Source organism: Pollicipes pollicipes, unplaced genomic scaffold (assembly GCF_011947565.3).
Source record: "Pollicipes pollicipes isolate AB1234 unplaced genomic scaffold, Ppol_2.1 Scaffold_5724;HRSCAF=6776_pilon_pilon_pilon, whole genome shotgun sequence".
NCBI lineage: Eukaryota > Metazoa > Arthropoda > Thecostraca > Pollicipedomorpha > Pollicipedidae > Pollicipes > Pollicipes pollicipes.
Genome location: NW_023596746.1, coordinates 35,129,210 through 35,155,379, shown reverse-complemented (window position 1 = coordinate 35,155,379; position 26,170 = coordinate 35,129,210). Strand labels below are relative to the sequence as shown.

The window sequence follows — 26,170 nt, the reverse complement described above, 5'->3', positions numbered from 1 at the left end:
TACGTGATGTTCTCCAACGTTGCCAATGTTGCAGCTGATGTAGGGCAGGCATTTTGATTATTATCCGGTGTTGCATGGACGATTCTAGTGCTCAGCTACGGGATTCAGTCCAGCATCGCCTGGTACATCTCGCCAACAACGATATCCTGCGATTACTGGTGCCGCTTCATTGCGTTTCCAATACAGCCCGCACACTGCTAGCGATTGCGATGTTACAGAGCCCGCCCAGGCCACTGGCATCATCGCTAACCAGGCTGGCTATGCGAGATCGACGCATCAGCCCCATCAATGCAAATACTCGTCGCTTAAAAGAGTGCAAGCGATCGTCCTTTAATGAATTCGACTATTTCAACTACACATTTATAACCTTTATCTGTTTTCAGCTATCGAAAACGGCGGCTCTGTGTGAATGTGTAATTGTCATAGTATCAACCATACTGTTGATACATGTAGCATGAAAGATGACACAACCGACACATTTATAACCTTTATCTGTTTTCAGCTATCGAAAACGGCGGCTCTTGTGTGAATGTGTAATTGTCATAGTATCAACCATACTGTTGATACATGTAGCGTGAAAGATGAACCGCATCTTTGGCATAGGTCATGCAGGCGTGGTGTGCAGAACAACTTCTCAGTGCCCATTCGAAGGACTTGGTTTCTCCTCGCTTCAAGGACATTCTGGTAACATGAGAGCATCCTTTCATACAGATCACAGATTTTCTCCGTCCCGATGGCTTTAACTGCACGAGGGCGAAGTCAGAAAACCTGAATGGGTTTGAACTGTGCACTTTCCTGAGCTGGCTGAGCCCACGTTGCGCCTGTAGAATGCTCAGCAACAGTGTGAGGCATGGGGCTTAAGAGCCGAGTGGTTAACGCCTTTGCCTCCCATGTGGGGGCCCATGTTCGAACTCCGGTTGCATCATGGCCCCTAGGCGCCCATATGGCTTCTGCAACCGCATGACGCAATATAAAAGTATGCGCGACGACGTGCGCCGCGTCCCTAAACAAAAAAACAATGCGATATTTTAACTGGAATGGACGGCTTATTGGCAGACCCCAGTATCACAGACTTCATATCGGATTTTACAATGGTATCACAAACGAATAACACCATGTAGTTTTATCTTGTTTTAGGGATTTAGCGTAAGTAATCTATCAGAGTCATAATTGGAAGCATGACTTGACTGGGCCCTGGTCATGATGACACCGACGGCAAAAACTAAAATTTTGGATCAGCGAAAGCTTAAATCAAGATTTTAGGGGTTTGTATACAGCATAACGGAGTTCCAAAATAATTTGCTACCAAACCTTGAACCGCGAAACTTCGTGAGTTTTCTGTTTGGCATGATATTTGTTTTGACATCGGGAACGGAAGTGCCCAAATCCGGGAGAAACCGGCCGTGTCGGCAGGTTAGGTCAACGTTACCGACTTAGCGTCTATACCTGACTTTAGAAAGTGGCATCCGTGATAGCAGCTGCCTCCTTTCCGCATGGACACTATGCATATTCGAGAAGACCAGATCATAGCTCAGGCACGTGATGGCACATGGCTTTGAGCCTTTCGAAATGTCATGAACCTGCTTTACAAGTTGCCAGTGTATGTTTCTTTGCTATTTGCACAAGGATTGCGACCCAGTCAGCGTGAGAGCATCTAAGCCTTCTTGGCCCAAGGATTACGGTGGGGTGTTGCGCTCTTTCGGAACAAAGCCCGTGCCTCAGCTGCGACCAGAACGCGTTATTATCGGCAGGGCTACATGAGCCGCCATCAGATACACGTGCCCATCTAGGGTGGTCTTCGCTGGTTTGAGCGAGCAGGAAGAGTGATTGCGTCTGTGTGCCGTGTCGTTGCTGAAGTGGTCTAAACAACATTTCTGATTTGTGGTCGTTTCCTGTGGATTCAATGCGGCACTATAAGCTTTCGTCTCAACTACAAGGCGATCATAGCGGCACGCATCGCCACTTCTAAGAAAATCATGGGGCGTGCACTTTTCTTTTGGCTAACCTGTTCAGTTGGTCACGCGATGGTAACTTAGGTCTTTATGATATTGGCATGCATTTTCACATACGTACAGTGTACCTTTACCATGTACTGTCATTCTTTGTCGTCGAGCAGCGATATATAAGTTGCCAAAATACATGATCTTGCATGGCCATTACTATGAGTGAATAAAGAATAACTCAAAATATCCTATGAGTAAGAAGTCGTCCCTAAAATTAAAGGACGTAATACATTCAGTGTCAGTGTCATTCAGTGTTCAGAGTCGTAACACATTCACTCAAGTCAAGAGCGACAATTACAGTAAGAAATCGCCGCCGGGCTATGAAATTCGACTTATTTTTAGAGGAGTGAGAGAACGCATTGCTAAACGAGCATGACACAGGGATGCAGTTCTGTAAGGCAACGGTGAAGACGTTTCGAATCCATTGTGATTCAGTGGGACTGAAATACGTGCAGTACTACGGGAGGTACATGTGTGTTCCGCCAAGTCGGATAAGCTGCATAAGCCCATGGACAACGCTTGCGTCAGCTGTTTGAACACTGGACCCGTGCAAGATGGCACGAAAATAGAAGCCAACTCATTGGACGAAAGTGAGCCTGGCTGCCCAGAGAACACTGATTTTAATTCACACTGGAAATACACGCCGTCTGAGCCACTCTGATGTCATCAGAAGCTGCCTCTGAAGGCCCTGAAGCTCTTACTAGCGGACTTATCGTGATGTAGCTCATCGAGTGTCCCGTGATGACGTTATTCGTAGGTTTTGGGATATTGGAAAAAGGCATTGGGTGTAACGGGCATATGGGTATACCGTCCGCATGTTTAGGACCCTAACCATGGCTGTCTTGCTTCCTCGTGTCATCTAATGGCGTGATCTCGTCACGCTCTTCTATCGCGCAACAAAACCCAAGTCTAATTGAGTTCGTTTGAGAAAACAAACTGAAAAAGCACGTGCGGACAAAGCGTATAAAAAGTCAAAAAAGTGACCAACCCGGCGTGGGGCGCCAGCTCGATGCTGGACAGCCCGGCTAGTAACGGGCCTTGTGCACCCCACCACAACGGACACCGTCCGCCGCGCTCCGCCGCCGCCGCCATGCCCCGTGCCCGACAGTCCGTCAGCACCTCCCCGCTCACCGCAGCGTCGCGAATCTCTCATTCGACGAATACGGGCTGCGGGCGACGCCCGGACAGCGGCGCGTGACCGGCCGGGGCACACTGATGTCACCCTGACTCCGCCACTGCACGGTGGTGCTGTGATGCCACACTGACCCCGCCACTGTACCGTGGTGCTGTGATGCCATCCTGACCCCTTTACTGTACGGTGGTGCTCTGACACCACCCTGCCCCCGCCACTGTACGGCGGTGCTCTGACACCACCCTGACTCCGCCACTGTACGGTGGTGCTCTGACACCACCCAATCCCCGCCACCGGCCGGCCGCCGCGGCGGCAGCGAACTGGGCCGGGCTGCACACACCACAGCCGGACACTGCACGCATTGAGGTGCATGTCTGACTTTTAGTGAAATTGTGTTATTGAGAGCAGGGTGTTGCACTTATTAGAATACTTATAGTTACTGAAAGAAGCATAACTAATGAAAATGTCCATATCGCTTAGCGTCCCAACACATGCCAAAACCCCGACCACGTGTCCCATAATTGCACATGCCGTGCTTTAAACATTATATATTTTACCACACCGTAGAGTTAAACGGAGAGGCACTGAAGTCGAAACAACATCGGTTGAGGCGCTGTTTTGTGGAATTCATGTACGAACGATAGCTAGGATGGCTAATCAAATCGCTTTTCCATTGAGGAACCAGAATTGAAGTAGATAAAACTCTCACCGCCCTAAAACCTCAAACACAGAGTTCTAGGAAACCATATATTGCCCGTCACTATCGCACGAGGTGATGGGAAGACGTGTCAGCGTATCGGCCGACAGCATCACGTCCTTCACAGCAGTCAGACACCGCAGGCCAACCAAAACCAATACAGAATATACCAAGGCGTAAGCTTGTACAGTGAGATTCACCGGGCGTTCCGCCGTTGTATGCTCGGGGAGCTGCTAAGTTCCTGTCCCAATGACACGACAAAAAAACAATATTCCTGACCAAGGCTGGCACTTCGCGTGTCAGCACTAAGGCAAAAGTCGGGAAGGGGGACTAGGACATCGATAGACTGCGACCTGCGCAACCGGGGCTTAGACCACGGGTCCAGGGGAGAGGAGGCGTCAGGAGCTGGCTGCGACCTGCGCAGACTGGGTCGGGTCCACGGGCTCAGGGGGAGGGGGCGTCAGGAGGAGGCTGCGACCTTTGATACTCACAGAACAATGCCCGGCCACGATATTAACAGGGGGCAGTGGCATGACATGTCCCATGGTGACCTAAGTTAGCGAGACATGCAACAAGGGTCAATCACTGGACAACAACTGGGGATAGGGGATAGATCGGGAAGCGTGGTGGGAAGAATAGGCAACCAAACCATGGACGGCAGATCGGATTCCTGCGGTTCAGCGCAGGAGCATGCAAGCCAGAACACAGTGGGTACGCTTGCAAACAGGATTGAGCAACGAATACTGAAGACGACCTAATTCTCGGTAAGCTGCCATTACCAAGTGAGCTGGGCTATCCCATCTTCGCTGGGAGCCTCGAATCGGGTACAAACGCATCTAGCCCGCTGCAGCGGTCCCTCATCTTCTGATCGAATGGCTCCGTCGGGCTCATAAACATCCGCAAGGAACTGCACATTATCCAGGGATGACACACCGACCAGCAGCCCGCAGATAATTATCCAGATTACCTGAATCAGAACGCTTTCTGCCTGCGTGTAACGCGGTAACCCTTCAAGGTGAAAAGGCGATAGGGCGGGCTTTGGCCCCGTGATAAAAGGCACATGTTGTACTGGGAGATGAAATGCACGCTGACACTGACTAAATCCACACCGCTTCTGATAATGATGTCCCACTAGTCCCGAGCTACCAGGCAGGCTGCCTTCGACCCCATACACGAACCCAATCTGCCATATCTCCGGACCATACATCTTGTAACCAAAGGTCACCAGCCCTCTGTCTCCATAAATAAACATCCCGAGTATACCGCCCCTATCTGTCCCTCGCTCTGTCTACTCATGGCACGCCGGAAGTCGTCCAGGTCCGGCCGACATGACCCGAACGCCGGCTGTCCCCACAGGCGGCCGGTGCTCTTCCCGCCGAGCCCGTTCCAGCGCTGCCCGCTCTCACAGCACACCATTGCACACGACGGACACTGCAGAGAAACACAGCCAGCGCACTCCACACATCTGATGCGAGACGTCAATGCCTCGTGCGCATCCCTCGGTTCCACCACATCCCTGTCTTTATTCACGACTACGAAAGGCACTGGGCCAGCGGGGCGGGGCGCGTATAACAGCGCGGCATTCGGTCCTTTCGACAACACTCGACACCAGGCGCTGAACAGGTAGCAGCACACACGCCAGAGACGCTACCAGGGAATGGCTACCCAATGGTTTCTGGTCCCGCAGATGCGTTTCTGAGACACCGTACACTTACTATCCCGCACAGTCATCCTTTGTCGCCCTCTACGTCACGCATTGTTGATGCGCCGTTCTTTCTAGCCCTAAAACCATTTGCGCGGATCCGTCTACTTTTGCTTTGAAGGCTCCTGGTGGCTCGTTGGCTCGACGTCAGCTACCGACGGAGCCGTGCCGACACGCTCCCCAGAGTTACGGACAGGGGGCGCTGAGGTGCCGCCTGACCTCGGGTCGGCCGGCGCCGGAGCGGGGCCGCGGCGCCGGCAGCATCGACGACAAGTGTGGGTCAATGATGGACAGCAGACCGCCGACCAGGTGCAGCGAGCCCACAGTGAAAACCTGCCGGCGGTGACGCTCAGTACAAAGTCAGCAGAGAACACCTGGCGGCGGCGGCGACGGCCAATAACAGGTCAGCAGTGAACACCTGGCGGCGGCGGTAGCGGTCAGTGACAGACCAGCACCGAACAAACAACGACAACACAGATACGCACAGTCGAGCGGCCAGCGTGGCCTGCGCGAAATGCACCATAAAACCATGAAACCCCACTCATGCTTTGCCAACAGGTGAGCATTCGCGTCCAGCCGACCACCGCACGTGTTCAGAGCCAACACCGGTGCCCTCCCGGCCGGCCGACGACGGCGGACCGGCGGCGGACCGGCGGCGGACCGGCGGCGGACCGGCGGCGGACCAGCGGCGGACCGGCGGCAGACCAGCGACCGGCCGGCCCGTGCTCTGACCTGGGTGGGCACGCCAGCGCTCTCCTCGATGAAGTTAACCGCCTCGCTGATGCAGGTCAGGCGACGCGGGCGGCCGGCCGCGCCCGGTGCTGCCATCTCTCGCCAGGCGGCGCAGTGAGCGTCGACGCGGCACAGCTGCGAGTCGGGCGTCACCATGCGGTTGGCCTGGTCTGTCGAACACCCGCAGGCCCGTCATTGACACAAAATACATAGAGATACTCGGCCAAGTTGACCGCAGGGGCACTTGTTTGTCAATTTAAAAAAAACACGAGATCCTTTTGCAAAAGCGCATTGCCTGGTTCCACAACTTTAGTCATTATGTGTCATTGAAACATCGAGACATGAAGCAGTGACTGGCTATTACGCGCTGCTATCAAAATCCCGGCAATTAGCGCACGCCTCGTGCGGAAACGATGTCGCGTGCACGAAAAAGCGCCTTTGCATTTTCGGTCGACTCCCCACCCCTCGCAGCCGTGCCCTCTCACCGGAGGAAGCATCCTGCACGTGATACACGGCGCTGGGGCAGAAGACAACCTCGTCCCAAGCGACGGCCGCCAGCGGGCGCAAAAGCGACGCCGGATCCCGGCTTCCCGTCGAGTAGAACAGCAGCACGGTCCGAGGAGAGACCCTGTGAGGACCAGGCGTCGGGCCGTTAGAGTGGGGTACAATGGAGAAGAGCAGCAGCACGGTCCGAGAACAGACCCTGTGAGGACCAGGGCTCGGGCCGTTAGACTGGGGTACAGTGGAGAAGAGCAGCAGCACGGTCCGAGGACAGACCCTGTGAGGACCAGGGCTCGGGCCGTCAGAGTGGGGTACAGTGGAGAAGAGCAGCAGCACGGTCCGAGAACAGACCCTGCGAGGACCAGGGCTCGGGCCGTTAGAGTGGGTACAGTGGCGCCATGTCCGACCTCAGCGTCCTTCTTAGTCTGGTCATGACGAGACGTAGGACGAACGGGTTTATCAATTAATCTTCCCCAGCTTTTGTTTTTTCCCGCTGTTTTTTTTTCTGTTGTATTGCGCTCGTTTGGCATCTCCTGTTAAATCCGGTCAGCAAGAATGTGAGCTCGTCAGGCAATGAAAGTTGCACCCAAGTGCCCACTGTATCTTGTTATCCTTCACCAGATATCTCACCAATATAAAACCACGAACGTGCAGCCAACTGGCTGCAGTTCCGATAGTCCCAAATGTACCGACATGTACTTAGCCGAGTTTATGGTTCTGTTCGCAGTCCAAGTCTCAGCAATCGCGCGGGGGCAGCTGTCCCGGAGCAGGGCGCTCCCGTGGTGGGGACAGTTGTCCCGGAACAGGGTGCTCCCACGACGGGGACAGTTGTCTGGGACAGGGTGCTCCCACGACGGGGACAGCTGTCCCGGAACAGGGTGCTCCCACGACGGGGACAGCTGTCCCGGAACAGGGTGCTCCCACGACGGGGACAGCTGTCCCGGAACAGGGTGCTCCCACGACGGGGACAGCTGTCCCGGAACAGGGTGCTCCCACGACGGGAGCAGCTGTCCGGGACAGGGTGCTCCCACGACGGGGACAGCTGTCCCGGAACAGGGTGCTACCACGACGGGGACAGTTGTCCCGGAGCAGAGTGCTCCCACGACGGGGACAGCTGTCCCGGAACAGGGTGCTCCCACGACGGGAACAGTTGTCCCGGAGCAGGGCGCCCCGTGGTGGGGACAGTTGTCCCGGAGCAGGGTGCTCCCACGACGGGGACAGTTGTCTGGGACAGTTGCGCCGCTGCTGGCTCTCACCCGCTGCTGTCCGCGTCTCTGGCCGCCTCCGACTGGAACCAGCGCAGGGCCAGCTGCACGGAGTCGGCCGTGTGCGCGCCGTCCAGGTAATACGCCACCGAGCCGCGGGGCACCTTCTGTCGGAGCACGGCCGACTCGCATCAGCGCACACGCCACAGCGACGGCCGGGAACGACACGGCGACGGCGCGTCTCCGTCCGACAGTGTGCCATTTCCCAGGCTGCCACCAGCACGTGCCACAAGATATAATATCCACGTACCGTACCATTCACCACGGTCTGAATTTCAGACTCTGAACCGTCGAGCCTTCCCGCCAATAAGCGGCGGGGAAGCAAGGAGTCTTTCGTCGCGTTCTCGGCGACTCACCTGGCATCTGCCGGGCCACCGGCAGTCGGCCAGAGCGCGCGCCTCCACGGGCGTCAGCTGGCAGGGCTGGGCGCGGGCCAGCGGCGCCGATTCGCTGTTCGGGGCCGACGCCGGGTCAAACGCGCCGTCCCCTGCCGGTCACACGGCGGCCCGCGTCACCACCGGCGGATGGGGCACGGTCGCTGCCACAGACTCGACCGCCCGCCAGTCGCGCGCCGCACTCCGAAGCGGCCGCGCTGACGCGGAGCCGGCGCCGGAGCCGCCAGCTGGGCCCGTGCGGCCGGGCCCGCTCGTCAGTCGTGACGGGTCCGCGCACGCTGCCCGTGGAACCTTCACGCCACCGCGCGTCAGCACCGGCGGCGCCGCTAACCTCTGAGCCCGTCACGACGGTGCTCGTCACCAGCGAGCACCGAGCGACAGCCCAGTACGCCTGCACTGCCCCGCCGCCAGCGAGTACTGAGCGACAGCCCACTAAGCCCTCCACTGCTCCGCTACCGTGCCAGCCTCGGGCCCCGTGCAACCCTGCCGGCGCCGGTCTGCGCCGTTGGCTTACCCCTAGCGCTGCGCCAGTAGCGCGCCAGCTGAAGCGCCAGAGCGGCGTTCTGGCGCTGGTACTGGCCGGCCAGGCCGAGGCAGGGCCGGTCGCCGTCCGGACCGCGGCACTCGTCCAGGTCAGGCACCACGTACAGGGGGCTCTGAAACCGGCGGAACGGCGGACTGAGGTCGAGGACGCTCGTCGCCCGCCAGGCGTCATTGGACCCTCCGAAACCAGCCGGCAGGAGGGTGACGTCCAGTTAATATCATTTGGGCTTAAAGATGCGCCGACGGGCGCGGTCATTTTGCGTCCAAACTATGGCTGTGCAGAACTTTGTTGCGCTGAATCAATTAAGGTAGTTTTTGTAGGTTTCAGAAACGTGCAAAAAAACAAATTGAGAGAAATTAATGGTCACAACACGCAGCGCGCAAAGCCAGTACGCTAGGGCGCTCGTCGTGAGTCATCCGAGTCGTGAGGTGTCAGAAGATGCCGTGGAGGTGAGCAAATGGCCGTGAGGTCGACGTCGTTGAGAAACGTAAGAAACGCTCTAATGCCAACTGTGGGGTCCTCGCCTCTGAGCGAACGCCAGGGTATAGGATTTAACATCAGAAGGGAGGACGTCACTCGTATGGTGGCTCAACATGCTCGCCATGGGCCTGCCAACACTGATCTGCGATTTTTCGTGCAATTACGTTGCATTTTACGTTGATTTACGTTGCAATGCTGATCTGCGACTTTTCGCTTGATGCCCTGATCAACGGATTGACGAGTGCCGAGGAGTTTCGTTCTGAATTTCTCCAGCGCATGTGCACGGACTACGATACGTACTTTCACATATACACGGATGGCTCGAAGTCTGAGGCAGGCACAGGAAGTGCTGCTGTGCGTCACAACTGGACGAAGTGTTTTACATTTTCCTCTTTTTGTTCGACTTTGATCGCTAAACTGTTTGCAACCAAGGAGGCATTAAACTCTGCGGGGAAGGAACGAGTGGACCGGTCTCCTATTCTGTGGGACCCCTTAAGCAGTACTCTAGCCGTACATCACTTGAAAGCAGAGCATGTCCTAGTTGACCAGGTTATGCGAGTTGCTGCATCCCTCGAACAGATCGGGAAGCGTGTTATTTTCGGTTGGGTGCCAGGACACGCCAGCATTGCTGGGAACGAGAGAGTGGACCCTGCGACAAAGGAGGGATCAGTCACTCTCGCTCTTCCCGAGCGCCGTTCTCTGAACAAAGGCAGGTGCTTTCAGCTTGCCTAAACCGGGTAGATTATGTCAGCTCGTGTAAAGTTGGACTGGCAAAAGGCATGGAATCGGAAGAGCACTGACGACCATGGCAATTCGCAAAGCAAACTCAGAGCTATCAAATCAAACTGAGAAGAGTGGCAGCCCTCTAATCGCGACAGTGGGAGGGAGGAAGTTAGACTGTGCCGCATCCGCACAGGTCACACGTACGGCACACATACCGGACACGGGACACCTGGCAGCCCTCTCAACGGGGCAAGCACAGGAATGTCCTCGCTGTGATCATACGCTGTCCGTCGCTCATGTTCTCGTGCAGTGCCCACACTTTGCCACGAAGCTATATCCTCACTGTGGCCATTATATGCAACGTAGAATCGCACCGCGAAATCGCAGATCAGCGTAACAACGTAAAATCAACGTAACATGCAACGTCACGCGACGAAAATCGCAGATCAGCATTGGCAGGCCCATGGCGAGCATGATTAGCCATCATACCAGTGACCTCCTCCCTTCTTATGTTAAATTATTGCAGACTTCTCTTGACCCTCGTATACATAGGCTGAGATGAGCTGACGTTACAACTTTCGAACAGCTAGATTACATGTCACGAAAAGAAGCAGCGAAACGCAGAATGTGCCCAAAACTGTGCATTGCACTTTTAGGGCATACTGTGCGCTGAGCATTTCGCGTCGGAATGACAGTGGCGGTTCGTTCGCTCTAACCAAGAAACCAAGTGACTGTAGATCGGACTCGTTCTGAATGCCGGGGAGCGACGTCCGAGGACGCCCTAAAATCACTCCATTCGGCAGGAACGTACACACGGACTGGTTCTGAATGCCGGGGTACGATGTCCAAGGACGCCTAAAATCACTTCATTCGGCAGGAGCGTACACACGGACTGGTTCTGAATGCCGGGGAGCGACGTCCAAGGACGCCCTAAAATCACTCCATTTCGGCAGGAACGTACACACGGACTGGTTCTGAATGCCGGGGTACGATGTCCAAGGACGCCTAAAATCACTTCATTCGGCAGGAGCGTACACACGGACTGGTTCTGAATGCCGGGGAGCGACGTCCAAGGACGCCCTAAAATCACTCCATTCGGCAGGAGCGTACACACGGACTGGTTCTGAATGCCGGGGAGCGACGTCCAAGGACGCCCTAAAATCACTCCATTCGGCAGGAGCGTACACACGGATTGGTTCTGAATGCCGGGGAGCGACGTCCAAGGACGCCTTAAAATCACTCCAGTCGGCAGGAGCGTACACACGCAATGGCCTCCAGGGAAACGTGCCCCCCCCCCCCCCTCCCCGTTAAGTCTATTAGATTATACACATGTGCGTGAATACATGGTGACAATATGTGGTTGACCGCAAATAAAACACTTTGCTTAAAACACTTAAAAGACTTAAAACACTTGCGACACTTCGCGGTGGCCACGTAAAATTACGAAAACCGAGTGCATGAGTTTAACCCCGTGCACGGAATCTCGCGCACCTGCGGCACGATAACCTGGGTTTTCAGTGAAAATTGGGTTGTGTGTATGAAATCCTTCCCCCCCCCCCCCCCATTGCAAATTCATGCGTACGCCCCTGCCAATGGGACTGGTGTTAAAGCCGCAGCTGACCCACAAGTCCCCAACCTGGCTGGTCATGGCCATACTTCCTTCCCATCAGCTGATGCCGTACAACGTTGTAAAGAAACATAACTTGAATGTTGAAGTATCCAACGCGTATTCTGAACCGCGCTGACGACTGTGATCACGCCCAGTAACTCAAGCACGGAGGCCGGGCCGCCACCAAATCCAACGATGGAAAAGACACAACACTCACTGCCTCAACGCATGACACCTAGCTTAATTCAACAACGGTAATGACCCAGCCTGGACCTCCGTTCGTCGGCTCATTCCCGGCCAGCTCGCCTTGCAGCAGGGCTGGACGGGCGGCCCTCACCTGGCAGCGGGCCGCCCTGTCGGCCAGCACGGGCAGCGTGGCTGCGTGCCGCTGCCGTGCCACGAACACGGGCGCGCTCGGCTTGATGATGCCCGCCTTCTGCTCGGTGATCTGCTCAATGCGCGAGCCCAGGATGTCTGTGTGGTCGTAGTCCAGGTACGTCACGCCGCACACCACCGGAGACCTGCAGGTCACGGACGGCCCACGGAGGGGTGAGTCACGGGTCACGGACGGCGGAGGGAGAGATGAGTAACGGGTCACAGACAGCGGAGGGAGGGGTGAGTCACAGGTCACGGACGGCGGAGGGACGGTGAGTCACAGGTCGCGGACGGATCAGGGAGTATGGGTGACGGGTCACTGACGGCGGAGGGAAGGGTGAACCACGAGTACCATCAGGCGCAAGGAGTGCCCGCCAGGCTACCAGGCCGGCACGCAATCAGTCTGCTCCCGTCAGAAAACACGCCGACGGCCCACGGACTAACGCCTTTACGACACAGCAGGCACTCATACGGTGCCTGTTTCACGAGTCAAACGCATATCCCTAATGAAAGTACTAGTTCGTTGACGTTCTCCATTATGATCAACGGCTTCCACAGAACGGTTGACATGGTGCGGCACGTTTACGAGTAAGGCCTCTTCACGCGCGGATACAAACGACAAGTCATGCGCTTGTGTCGTATACCGTCGCCGTTGGATGACTCTCACCGGATAACGTTGGTGCTGTCGTATGCTCCTCCGATGCCCACCTCCACTATGGCCACGTCCACTTGTTCGCGCAGAAACACGTACAGCGACATCAGCGTCAGAAACATGAAGTACATCGGCATCGGCTCATCGTCGTCCTGCAACCGGTAGCCTTTATTGACGGGTACACAACGGGTAGCCTTCATCGATGGATACACAGCGGGTAACCTTCATCGACAGATACAGAATCCATCGCTGAGGAATAGGGCGCGTCCGGCAATTTAGGCTCATTTTGGCAGGTTCTAATAACTCATATGTTGGGAATTTCTGCTTCGTGTCTGTGCTGCCATAATAATGAACGCGCCAGATTTCTGCAGTTTAAAGTATAGGCTCATTTCTCCCAAATGAACTTACTCTACTGCAGCTCGACATCAGCGGGACGTATGTCAGAGCAAGTTCATCACACCAGGGGCAGGCTGGGGGTCAAATCTGACACGATCGAGTTCAGACATAACCAGCCGGGGTCCGGGTCGTGGTGCCCGGCCCGCTCAGCCGTGGCGCGGGCGGCGTCGCGTCCACCCCGCCGCTGCGGCCCAAGCCCGCACCCCTACCTTCGCCTGCTCCAACCGGTCGTACACCTCCCAGAAGTAGCTGGCGAACGCCTCCTCGGAGATGGGCCGGCCGTCGATCCTGATGCGCTCGCGGGCGGCCACCAGGTGCGGCGAGGAGAAGAAGCCGGTGCGGTAGCCGTGGTGGCGCAGCAGGCTCTCCGTCAGCGCGCACGTCGAGCCTTTGCCCTTGGTGCCTGCGCGCCACGCCCGCGCGCGTCACCTGCCGCCGCCGCCGGCGCAGACACAGCTCAGCGACCCGCGTCATCCGGCCCGCCCCTCCCCTCTGCCCGTTACCGTCGCCGTCGCTGTCGCCAGCGGCATTATGGTGCTCGGCGGCAATGTTCATTGGTGACGTTTTCTGGGCGAGCTAACAAAGTTTTATCCGTTGTCCGTTTTTCGTAGTTTAACGGTGCGAAATGTCTGATAGGAAAAAATGCGCAAATACGATCTAGCTGGCTCAGCTGCACCAATTCAGCACAAGAGAACCAGCGGCTCCCCGGAAGCCATTTGTAATGTTCACAGTTCATAATGCTCACAGTCCACAGTGTATACGGTTCATGACTGTCTACAGCTCACAATGTATACAGTTCATGCCAACAGTTCACAATGTTCATAGTTCATAATGTACGCATGATGGTTCCACTAGTGTCCGCCATGGTGAGAAGCTTCCGTCGTTATGGGAAAGACGCGTCGCTTAGCAGCATGACGTCATTTCTTCCGAACGAACTCCCCCCCCCCCCCCTCACCGCCACAGGCACCCGGCAGCCAGGGGTGCCTCGCCTCGCGGGGATCGACCGGCGCGCTTACCGGCCACGTGCACCACCTGGAGCTGATCGAGGTGCGCGGGCGTCAGGCCGAGGTGGCGCAGACCGGCAGCCGTCTGCAGGAGGCCGCGTTCTGGGCGCAGGTAGCGCTCTGCCCGCCGCTGCTCCAGCGATGCTTGGTTCGTCTGCAGCGAGTTCAGTGCCTCGATCGCGCACTGCAACGCCCCACAGGGTAGGCAGTGAGCAGCCAGGAAACTGGGAAACTGTCCCAGCCAGAGGGTGTCCAAGTGTAGCAACATGGGGTGCCCTGGGTTTGTCAGGATGTTTTGTCACAGCAAGACACAGTAGGTGAAAATGTGTCATTTATTACATATTTGAGCATACAAATGGTTCATACCTAATGCCCATGTCATGACTGGTATAATCAAGACTGTTCTCAAGTATGAGTGACATAAACAAGGAAGTGGGATGGGGTTAAATAGCTCAAACAGTGCAATGCATGATGTGGGAAGGCAGAAAAATAACACACAGAGCATCGGGTCATGTCATGGACCAGAGAGTTGCAGGGTTGAGCTGATGAAAGGCTCACAATGGCAAATAGGGGAGCAACATACTGGTTGTGCATGATATACACACCATAAGGTGACAACCAAAACTGGGTAGGATGTGTATCAGCACGAAATCTGGCCCGGCTACAAATATATGTCACATTACATTTGGTGTTAGGTGTAGTCTAGCCCAAGTTCCAATGCTCAGAGTCACGACCAATTGGCACAGTCACAGCCAATTTCCTACCTTATATTTGAAATCCATCGTTGAAAAGTGGTTAAGACCACCTAACGCAAGCCTCGTGGAAGCTCCAGTGAGGCGCCTTCCGTTTCGCGTCGGACGGAACAGGACTGCTATCGTGGAGGTCATAGTACAAGGCCCAGCGACCAGATGCCGCCGGGAGGCACAAATGCCCTCTGAAGTCTATCGCTCTCACGTTACACAACCGGCCGTCAGTCCCTGAAATGATGCAGCCACTCCATCGCGCGCCCCTCCCCCACTCGCTCTACACCCGCCCGAGCACGCTTGTTTGTGCTCGCAATCCAGGGCATTTTTTGTGATAATTATAGTAAATTATTTGCTCACAAGAGGACACCACCTACTGAAATATTTCTGGCAAACAAATAAAAATGCTGCATATGGTACAAAAAAGAGAAAGAAGATTTTGAAGTATCAAGCATAACTCCCGTTCCTAAACATCACTGACTTGACACTTAAAAGTTGATGTGATGAAAATATAACTATACCAAAAATATAGAAAAACACTTGATATCCTGTGCTTGAGACAATTATAGCGCTGGGCGTGTGTCTGCGCCAAGGCGTCTGTGCTGGTTGTAGATGTGTAGCCTTGCGTGGTGGTATAGGGGCGTTCCTAGGGAGGGTATGCGGACATTGGCCTGCAATTGAATTCTTCCAGATAGGAACTGCGACACATAGTAGCTTGAGAGTGTTTTGCATCTGCGGTAAATACTTGGAACCGTCCTTTACGGCATCCTGAAGCGTACTCACTTAATATCATAACCCGTTTGTTGGGCGAAAGGCCCATAGTCCAGGGGCAAGACCCGAGTCAGCACCTGTGGCAGTAAGGTGAGTGGCCAGTCAGCGAAGAAAAATCCACTGCTCCAGGTGGGCCAAGACAGAACTTAACAGGATCAAACTGGAATGAACAGAGATGTGCTGGGCTGGGCTGTGCTGGACTGTGCTCTGCTGAGCTGGGCTGTGCTGGGCTGTGCTTTGCTGGGCTGTGCTTTGCTGGGCGATGCTATGCTGGGCTGTGCTGGGTCAAATCAGTCTTGGCTGGTCTGCTGATGTCCATTTGGCTTTCTTCCAATTATGTTATGTCCAAATAGATCTAGTCCCTTCCAGTCTTATCAGATCTTGTTCAATTTATCGGGTCCCCCATGTCCCTTGAAATCATAACTGGTTCCTTAATCTGGTTCCAGCGGGTTATGTCTACTTGTGTCTAGCCTTGCCTGATCCTGTCCACCTCTAACTGGTCCTTTTCATTTCCAGCTCATTCCATTTGGTTTATTCACACCCTATCTAATATGTATTATTTTATGGTCTCAGCAATTAGCTACATGTCATGCTAGTCCAACAGCATCATGGATTTATTACCAGACATTTGCATGCTTGTAGCAGTTCTAGATATGAAAATGAATGTGGATGTAACCTTCTGTTGTAAAAGTTCGGTCAGGGTGTACTTTCCTACCTTACGTTAGAAAAATAATGGTACATCATTTGTCATGTTTAAGGCAGGACATATCATAGATAATCACAGAACAGGTAGATTCATGCTCTTACCTTCAATTTTTTATAATTACGATGGCGAGCTCCCGAGCTCCGCACACGCACAGCAGCAGTGACACCGGCGCTATTACTGCGTGCAGTCACATTACTGCGCATCAAGCAGCATCAAGAACCATAAAAATGTGCCGGGCCAAGGTAGCAAGAATCCATGAAATTTTGATCCTTGATGCCTACGGGATGGGCGGCTAAATAAAAGCTCACTATACAGCACCTATATATGGCATGGAACATGGATGCCAATGGGATGCTGGGTTGCAGGGGATATAGGGTGGGGAGATTAGGTTAGGTTAGGTGAGGTGAGGTGAGGTGAGGTGAGGTGAGGTGAGGTGAGGTGAGGTGAGGTGAGGTGGGGTGGGGTGGGGTGGGGTGGGGTGGGGTGGGTTGGGTTGGGTTGGGTTGGGTTGGGTTGGGTTGGGTTAGGTTAGGTTAGGTTAGGCTATGTTCTGGACTATTCTGGCCTGTGCATTTTATAAACGTACCTAAACGCGATAAGAAACGATTTTCACTGCATTAGTGTTGTTACCTTGGTCCCGTACATTTTTTATAGTTCTTGGTAAGCAAAAATATTGTAATTACGCAACGGCAACGCAGAAACGGCGCTGGGGAGCCCAGGCGGTGCGGTGCGTGCGGCGCTCGGGAGCTCGCCATCGAAGACGCGATAAGAAACTATTTTGATTGCATTATTATTGTTACGTTGTTCCCGTACATTTTTTATAGTTCTTGGTAAGCAGAAATATTGTAATTACGCAACGGCGACGCAGAAACGGCTTTGGGGAGTCCAGGCGGTGCGGTGCGTGCGGCGCTCGGGAGCTCGCCATCGAAGTTATCAAAATTCGAAGGTAGGAGTATGATTCTACCTGTTTTGAGATTATTTACGATATGGTCCACCTTAAACACGACGAATGGTGTACAATGATTTTTTTCTAACGTTAGGTAGGAAAGTACACGTACACCCTGATGAACTATGACACCTTACAAGGATGCATGGAAATCTAGTGCTTGGCAAGACCATACCCTTCCATAATCACAGTTCATTGGGATGAGGCTAATCTGGACTTACAGTATGAGTCCATGGTGTGGGTCCTCACAGCAAAGTGTGAAGCAATGAGCCAGCCAGCTACTAGTCAGCATGGAGTGAGTGATCCCTATTGGCCCCACACTCTTGCTTCTGTGCCACTTCAACATGTGATGATGCTCCCCTGGATACATGGCCGTCAACACACCCATCAGTTAATGGGTGTCCTGGGTATGGGAGCCAGCGCCCACGTCCCCATGACCTGGATGACCCTTCTCCTCTATCCACATGGGGGCTGCTCACCCCAGCATGGCTCATGTCCTTCAACATCTCCCGTGATCAGGATGAGTCGAGAATCAGGGTGTCCCTGCGCCCCCCTGGACTGGCCGCTGGCTCAAAGTGCCCTGTTGCATCTGCCCAGCTGAGCTTCCTCATGCCCATGAGCTTCTTATTTTGACAGTGCACTATTAAAATGCAATAACTATCTGATGAGGTTTTTGCTTTCCTGCATGAAATGTGCATATCCTTAAAGAACTCAAATTTAGGCCTCTCTGTACACATTTAGGAATGCTGTGGTTGCCAACCATATGATTTTCTTGTGTAATACTGTGAGAGTATATTGCTCCAGAAGTGTATTCCTCTTGCATTTGTGTGCATGGTATGTCTGTTCTCCAATGTCTGCACCATCGTGTTTAAGCTCCCATATTGCTTACAATTTTCGCACATACATACAGGAACAAAACTTGATGATCATTTATTCATAGATTCCACCTGTCATGGAAGCTCATATAGCACTCCTGTTGTAGTGTTACACATATGTCCGGGGACTTGTAAGTTGTGTCACGTCGAAGACATCTTAATCTCCACAAAAGACATGTAAAATCATAAAATTTAAGACAGCACAGAAAGCTTCTTTGAGGAGAACATGATGCCACATTCTAGCTTTGAGACCGCGCGTGTCGTGAGAACAGCCGAGGAGGATATCCAGCGACTGGTTGTCACTGCCGGAGGAATCACTAGAAGTGTCAGTTGGCGATTCAACGCGTGCAATGAACAACCACCAACAGAGGCAAGCCACCTCCTCATGCGTTTGCGCCTGAAGCGATTTGTCCAAAACGGCTCGGCGGCGGCGCCCGAAGCTCGCGTGCGTATGAAGACGGTAATGGAAGAATTTCGCCTTTCAGACTACGCGCTGAGAAATGGGCAAGACCAGGAAGGCGTCACACCGTGGCCGCCGACGGCCGGGCGTGAAGGCGCCGGCGAAGATGAGTCTGGAGCAGATGCTGGACGCGGCGCAGGACGAGCTGGACCAGTTCCGGCTGGAGGAGGCGCGCCAGCTGCTGAACCGCGCGCTCGAGCTTCAACCCGACAGCGTGCGCGCGCTCGAGATGTCTGCCGGCCTGCTGCTGGACATTGGCGAGATGGAGGCGGCGCGCGCCTGCCTGCAGCGTGCCGTCCAGCTGCGCCCGGACGGCAGCGCCACCTGCTACCTCAGCCTGGCGCAGCTGCTGCACGGCCGCGAGGCGGCCGACTGCTATAGCAAGGCGGTCCAGCTGCTGTCGGCGGCGGCAGCGACGGGCGAGTCGAGCTCAGCCGGCGCGGATGGGCCCGGGCCGGCGCGGCAGCTCTCGAGCGCTCACTGCGCGCTGGCCGACCTCTACATGACAGATCTGTGCGACGAGCCGGACGCCGAGCAGTGCTGTCGGCAGCATTTGGAGCGTGCGCTGGACGCCGACCCGGCTAACCCGGAGGCACACCAGACGCAGGCCGGCTTCTTGCTCGTCAAGGGCGAGGCGGAGGCGGCGCGCGCGGCGCTGCGCCGCTCCACCGACCTCTGGCTGCCGGCGTACCAGGCGGCGCGCGCCGGCGGCGCCGCCGCCGCCGACCCGCTCGAGCTGTGTCCGCTCAGCTACGACCTGCGGCTGACGGCGGCGCGCGCGCTCATCGAGTGCCGCGAGTGGGAGACAGCTACCCAGGTGCTGGACGGCCTGGCCGAGGAGGACGACCAGGTGGTGGACACCTGGTACCTGCTGGGACTGGCGGCGTTCGAGGAGGGCGGCGAGCGGCGGCCGGCGGCGCGGCCTGCACCTGGAGCGCGCTCGCCAGGCGGCCGAGCAGCAGCCTGACCAGCGTGACCCCGCTATCGACGAACACGTGCGCCGCATGCTGGAGGAGCTCGGCCCCGCGCCGCCCGGCGAGGATGATGAGGAGGACGGGGATGGCGAGGACGAGTGGACGGACGACGAGGAGGACATGGAGGTAGCCAACGGTGACGGCTGACGTCCTGGGTGTCGGGCATGTGGTGCCGGCGCGATTAGCCGGCTGTCCAGCGGTGCGATTAGCCGGCTACCCAGCGGCGCTTTGTGCTGTGTTGTGCTGTGTCGGCTTTCGGTCGACTCGGGTTTGGAGTGTGGATTGTTAACTGTTGGCAGGCGGCAAATATACTGTGGGCTCTTTGATATCTGATTCATGGTGTTTGTATTTGTGTTTCACCGATGTCATCAATTCGTCATCGGTCCGGTCAGTTCAGCACCGTTCGGATGTTCACAGTTCTGGCTCACAGCTTAACTCAGTTTTAGTCACATTTCCACTGCCGTGGATGTGCTACGACGAATAATTCAAGTTGAAGTTCTCACTCACATGATCTCGGCTATTACGTTTGAGATTATGTTGCTGTGCGCGTCAAGCCCATGCTTTTATGAAATGCGTCCGTTACCCCAGGCTTGCAAGAGGGAGAGAAAAAAGCAGTGTGGTAAATGAAGTTGACCTTCGGGTCACCATAACATACATCGACACGAAAATGTTGAGCAACCTGTTTCATGACTCAACTTAAGTCTGCAGTTCAAATGAGTAATGGCACATAGATGCCTTGGAAACGGTTAGTCTATCTGGTCTATATAAAACACACTCCATAGCCAGCTTGCAACTATGGGGGAATGCGTGTCACACACCTGTGCGATATTCCTCTCCTGCACCGCACTGTGGGCATTCGCTGTTTACCTGCGCTCGCCGGGCACCGAGACCGGTAGCATTAGCTGTGCGGACGCATAACAGACCGTCGTCGTGCGCCGTCACTGAGGCCGCGCTCCTTCCGTTTACACTCGCCCGGCGGCCCCATGCACCGGCCGCGGCCGCTTTCCGTCCGTTTGCAGGCCCCCGGAAGCCCCCTGCACCGGCCGCCGCCCCGCCCTGCACTCTGTGCCGCCCGGCCCCGCCTGTTCTCAGTGCCGTCATGTGCCGCCTGTTGCAGCGCCGCCATGTCCCGCCTTGTGGAGAACAACCCGGAGCTGCGGATCGCGGCCGACGCCGTGGTCTGCTCCGAGTGCGAGCTGGTCGGTGACGTCACCATCGGGCCGCGCACGGTGGTGCACACGCGCGCGCGCATCGCGGCCGAGGGTGGCCCGATCGTGATCGGCCAGGCCAACCTGATCGAGGAGCAGGCGGAGATCGTGAACCGACTGCCGCCGGGCGGTGCCTACTCGGCCGACCGTGTCATGCGCATCGGCAACAACAACATCTTCGAGGTGGACTGCCGCAGCGAGTCGCCGGCGGTCGGCGACAATAACGTGTTCGAGTGCAAGAGTCGCGTCGGCCCGGAGACGAGCGTGAGCCACGGATGCGTGGTGGGCGCCCGCTGCTGCCTGGAGAACCGCGAGACGCTGCCGGAGAACACGGTGGTGTTCGGCGAGCAGAACCGCCGGCGCGTGCAGGCCGAGCGGCCGCCGCCGCAGACGCTGCAGCTTGACTTCCTCAAGAAGGTGCTGCCCAACTACCACTACCTGGCCGTCACCGGCAAAAAGTAGCGCCGGCGGCGGCAGCCGCGCGAGTGCCTGGAGGGCTCCCGTCGGGGCCTCTGGCTGCGGAAGCGATCACCGCAGCAGGTCTGGCGGGGGGGGGGGGGGGGGTCGGTGTCGGGACGAAGGGCGGGCCAGACACGGCATCAGGTGTCGGAAGCGCGACGCTGCCGCGCCCCTCGCCGGGGATGGCTCCGGTGTCCTGAAATGTGAGTCCGGGCCGATGCGGTGTCTGTGTTTGGGCTCTCAACAACAACAAAAGCTGTCAGGAAAGCGCGGGCAGTTACCTGCAGATGATCGCGCCTAAACCAATTTCCTGCATGTGAAACAACCAAAGGCACGGGACACGTTATGCGTACAGATTCGTGTGGACGCAGGGGATGAAGTGATGCGGGCTTATGCGCTTAGTGTTGGGGATGGGGTCAAGTGTCGGGCCTGGGCTTCGTTAGCCGGTTTCTATGTGTACTGACCAGGCACACTTTCCGTTGCTTTGCGACGTTGGCTTGTTTTTGTTTACATCGCGCGGAACGGATGAACAGATGTGTGCGATTCTGTTTTTCTGCAGTTTGTGAGGTCGGAACCAAATGGCGTGCTAGGCACTGCACCTACTTGAATTATTTTATTTTTACGCGTTGCATATGACAGGCTGCGCTGTCCGAAATAAAAAAAAATGACTCCACATCTTTGTGCTTTTCAGTTGCATACTTGAACTTTACGCATTTAGATGTGCAAGGCAGAGCTTACGTTTTAACTAATACCGCGTAAAAATTAGTGTGTGTACTAATGCCGAGGCGGTATTAGTACGCTAATACCTAATACGACTCACAGGGTCATTCATCAGCCCACCTTGCCCCAGGGTCTTTTGTTCGCATCGTTGCTGTTCTATTCCCCATCCCCACCCCACCACGCTGCAATCCCTACTCTGCATAGCAGCCGGGTCGCTTTATGTAAGCCAGAAATCCAGCGACGGGTCAGCCGGCCGGGCGAGGCGCCTGAGAGCGCAGGCCGCGCCGGAAGGGCCGCTACCGGTCAGCCGGCCGGGCGAGGCGGCTGAGAGCACAGGCCGCGTCGAAAGGGCCGCTACGGGTCAGCCGGCCGGGCGAGGCGACTGAACGCACAAGCCGCGCCGAAAGGGCCGCTGCCAGTCCTGTCGGCAGCACGATCGTCAAGGGGCGACGAGACGTGCCCGGTGGAAACACAGCATGTGGCTCGGTATGACAGCTTCACGCCCCCCCCCCCCCGTGCTGAAAGCATGTGCCAAGCAGAGGGTAACTGACGCCGGGGCATCCGGCGGGGTCGCGTCCCTCGCCGCCCGCGTGGACGCCGCGCCGGGTGTCGACTGACTGCCAGCGGACGACCCAGGAGGCCGTGCAGAGCCGAGCAGACGACCAGAGCCGAGCCAGCTGATCATCCACCCGCCGCGGGCAAGTTCGGAGTCCGAGCCCGGATTCAAACCCGAGCTCAAGCCAGTCAGTACCGAGCAGAACGCCATGCCAGCAAAACCCCAGGGCCAGGCATCACCCCGGGGAACTCCTGGGGAATTCCGACACACGTTATCCCAAGCCGTGGGCCTGTCTCGAGCCAGGAAAGAGCGCATTCAAAACGGACCTGAACGTGGACGTGGATGTGAGTGAACTAAGCTGATGGCCGGAACCTGGAGCGAGGGGTGTGTAGAACAAAACCCGCGGTAGCGTCGCATTCGAAAGGACAGCGACTCACAGGGCCAGCGCGGACTCAGCGAGAGAACGGCAATCGGACTGGGGGGGGGGGGGGGGGACTCAGTGGACGGAGGCGCTTTGCATTCGACCATCCGCTTGACGCAGCCATCAAGATGCGAGTGGAAAGCTGCGACGAATAGCTGATGTACTGCAGTCTTATCTCCGTCTCCATCCCTCTTCGGCCACGTCCCCGCAATTCTCCCGCCCCTCCCCCCCCCCCCCCCGCCTCGCTACACTTGTCAGACGCCAACAAGATGCAAAAACTCTGCCGGGAAATTGGCAGTTTAAATGGGACTAACCCGACATGATGGGCTTGCCATGTGCCGGGTGGGGGCACGCAGGCGACGGGGTTGAGGGTCGGGGTCACGCACCGGGCAGGTCACGTTACATGTGAGGGTATGTTATTAGGACTATCACGGAGAAGAGTCGTACTGCGTAAATATAAATAAGCGCCGCCTGCTTATATGTGTGTCTATGGATTAGGTTTCAATGCATTAGGCTCGTTGGCTGATTGTGGTTTTAAGGAAAGAAGCGAGACAAGCAAGCGAAAAATGAACATGGTGCAAGCGAGCAGCAATCAAGTCATGCATCCAGACCCTGATGACATGTGGGGTCGGCATCCGGTGTACCACAGCTGGACGACGACTCGTTTCTTCGCTCCAGGCTCACGTCTCCCCATTTCGACGACGCTTCCCTCGCGTCTCGTCCACAATGGGGTGGCCCACTACTCCCTCGGCCACGCCTGCACCAGCGTCCCGTCTAGTGAGCAGGCGTCGCCTCCGGCGCTTCTGAGCCCTCGCCTCCCGCATGCCGGAGTGGGCTTTGCGAGGCGCCGCCCCACAGCGCGTCCTCTCAGAGACCTGGAGGTGGACAGCTGCTGTCGTCCAAAGGTAAAACCGCATATGTTTATTGTTGGTCATTTTGCGTTTTTATGTTATTCGATTCGTCTACTCATGCTGAATTCGGTTATCTAAACCAGCAGTTGAATTTTTCACAAACATTTAGCCCTTTCCTTGAGCTAAAAGCTTGTGAAAAGTTCAACTATTAGTGTGTATACCCGAACTCAGCATCAGAAGCCGAACCAGATGACAAAAAAAAACGCAGTATGGCTAGAAATAAACATATGGGGTTTTACCTTTGGACGACAGAGCGCACCTGATGGGACGGTGGAGCCTTTCGGCAGAGGGTCAGGCGTGACCTGCGCTGTCGCCTAACGGTCTCCACGGTCGGTGCACTCTGCAGACTCAGCCTGACCAGCCTGTCCGACGACCTGGTAGCTTGACACACACACACACACACACACACACACACACACACACCCTCTCCCCCTTCCCATCCGTGCTGAGCAGTCCACCTCCAAGGGCTTATGAGGCCCGACGAGTTCCCCGTCGGGAGAGAACGGTCTGTGTCCTGGTCTCTCCTGAGGCGCTGTCCACCGACGGATAGAGCCAGTTACCACCGTGCATAAGCCCGCATCTCGGACGGTCCGGAATGGTCTCTGGTCATGCCATGACCTACGCCTCCTCATGCCTTCACTCCTGAGGTCGAATGAAAGACGACGAAACGAGTCGACTGCTTGCTGGTCAAAAAAAAGAGAACGAAACCGAGCTTTCTGGTCGCGCTTCGCATGGATACGCCAGTCCGAAACAGGTATCTTTGAACGCTTTAGGATGCCAATTTGCACGTTTGGAAGGTGTTCCTGAAATATGTTTCACCTGAGCAATCTTGATATTCATAATAGGGGTGGATTAGCATTCACAGCACCGCGGACCGGTCCTGGAATGTGATGGTAGGGCCTAGGCAAGTAAAGGTAGGAACTCCATTTTCAAGTCGCTGCCGCTGTTATCTCTTCAAAGGATAAGCTCCAAATTACGCAAGTTTGATATACGCCGCAGTCCATTTTTAACGGCTCGCATTGATTTTAAAAGACTTTTGCAGGCGTTATTTCACCACGGCTGTTCCCGGGCGGCTGGTGCCCTCTGCCCGGCACCTGCAGCCGGCAACGCCGCTCGATCTCATGGAAACTGCAGCCCAAACATTTAGGAAACTCCTTACCTATTTCGGGCACGAGAACCAGTGGGTGCCCCAAAAGGGGGCCTTATATACCCGGGTCAGGGGCTTCAGGGTCATTCGGTTACAGCGTGGGGTGCCTGCCGGCTGCCATGTCGGTGACACAAGGGTGGGACCCCAGGACCCCAGGCTGATACGGAAACCTTCATAAGGATGCATCACATATATATAGATCGCCGACATGACACCGGAGGCCCCCTGACCTGGCCGTTCGACCTCAGATAAGCGCAAAGGCCCTCATTGATACGGAATATCCCTTATCGTAGCGGGTGCCTCAATAGTTGGCATCGAGATACAGTTCGGTATAAATGGTATCTGGTTGAAATGAGAGGGAGAGCACCGTTCGGTGCCGCGGCCCTGCCTGACAAAGGGTCTTCCATTGTCGCTTTGTGGACTTTCATAGCAAACTCTCATTCCCATTCTCCTTGTGAGAGGTCTTCGACAAACGCAAGAGGCCCCTGGCTTTCGGGATTCCATCCCTGTTCCTGTCCAAGAAATGTTTCCCTGGACGACTCGAGGCCTCTTGCCAACACTGGGCCCTTAATTAGTCACTGCGGGCGGCTGACCAACAAAGAAGCCCTAATTGCTTCAGGGGTCCCAACCAATGCAAATCGCGAGTTTCGACCATGTCCCTGCTTGGGAAATGACCCCCAGGACTCAGATATACACGGAGGCCGACTGTTCGGTGTTGGTGGTCTATGACAGAAATAGAGAACGCAGCGTGCTAGGGTATCCCAATCGGTGCGAGGCCCCCTAACTGACATTTGACGGCCCGACTCTGCATTCGTGCGCTCCAATCGAGTACTTGCTCGTCCATCCGGAGGGGCATTTCGGCTCCTACATAGGACCCTCGAACACTGTCCCAGGTCGACTCTGGGCTTATTGTCAATGCAGGGCCCTGGTTAGGCATTGTGGTTTCCTGACCGACACATATTCACTTAAGGACTCCGACCAATGTAGATTGCGGATCTCGGCCCTGCTCCTGCCTGGGAAATGAGCCCTAATTCCTAGACCCGACCTTGGAGCATAACCAGGT

The 26,170-nt window shown here is 55.7% G+C and overlaps 3 protein-coding genes across 3 annotated transcripts; 2 read left to right on the top strand and 1 right to left on the bottom strand.

Annotated features, from left to right (window-relative positions):
* Nucleotides 1–3,879: 3,879 nt before the first annotated feature.
* Nucleotides 3,880–15,229, bottom strand: LOC119103725 (folylpolyglutamate synthase, mitochondrial). Its single transcript, XM_037227358.1, has 11 exons — nt 14,975–15,229; nt 14,223–14,394; nt 13,416–13,609; nt 12,826–12,962; nt 12,121–12,304; nt 8,942–9,083; nt 8,389–8,519; nt 8,024–8,139; nt 6,752–6,894; nt 6,267–6,436; nt 3,880–5,867 (listed from the first exon to the last, which is right to left on the bottom strand). Exons 1-11 carry the CDS (start codon nt 14,990–14,992, stop codon nt 5,721–5,723), a joined length of 1,554 nt encoding a protein of 517 aa, XP_037083253.1. The 5' UTR covers nt 14,993–15,229; the 3' UTR covers nt 3,880–5,720.
* Nucleotides 15,230–15,573: 344 nt separating this feature from the next.
* On the top strand, nt 15,574–20,018 carry LOC119103713 (putative assembly chaperone of rpl4). The gene is given in 3 exon segments (XM_037227343.1): nt 15,574–15,814; nt 18,737–19,588; nt 19,590–20,018. Coding segments are annotated over 2 exon segments (1,080 nt in total). The 5' UTR covers nt 15,574–15,814; nt 18,737–18,751; the 3' UTR covers nt 19,833–20,018.
* A 398-nt stretch (nt 20,019–20,416) lies between these two features.
* DCTN6-p27 (dynactin subunit 6) lies at nt 20,417–21,355 on the top strand. Its single transcript, XM_037226437.1, has 2 exons — nt 20,417–20,430; nt 20,803–21,355. The coding sequence occupies exons 1-2, from the start codon at nt 20,417–20,419 to the stop codon at nt 21,353–21,355; spliced, it is 567 nt and encodes a 188-aa protein (XP_037082332.1).
* Nucleotides 21,356–26,170: the final 4,815 nt, after the last annotated feature.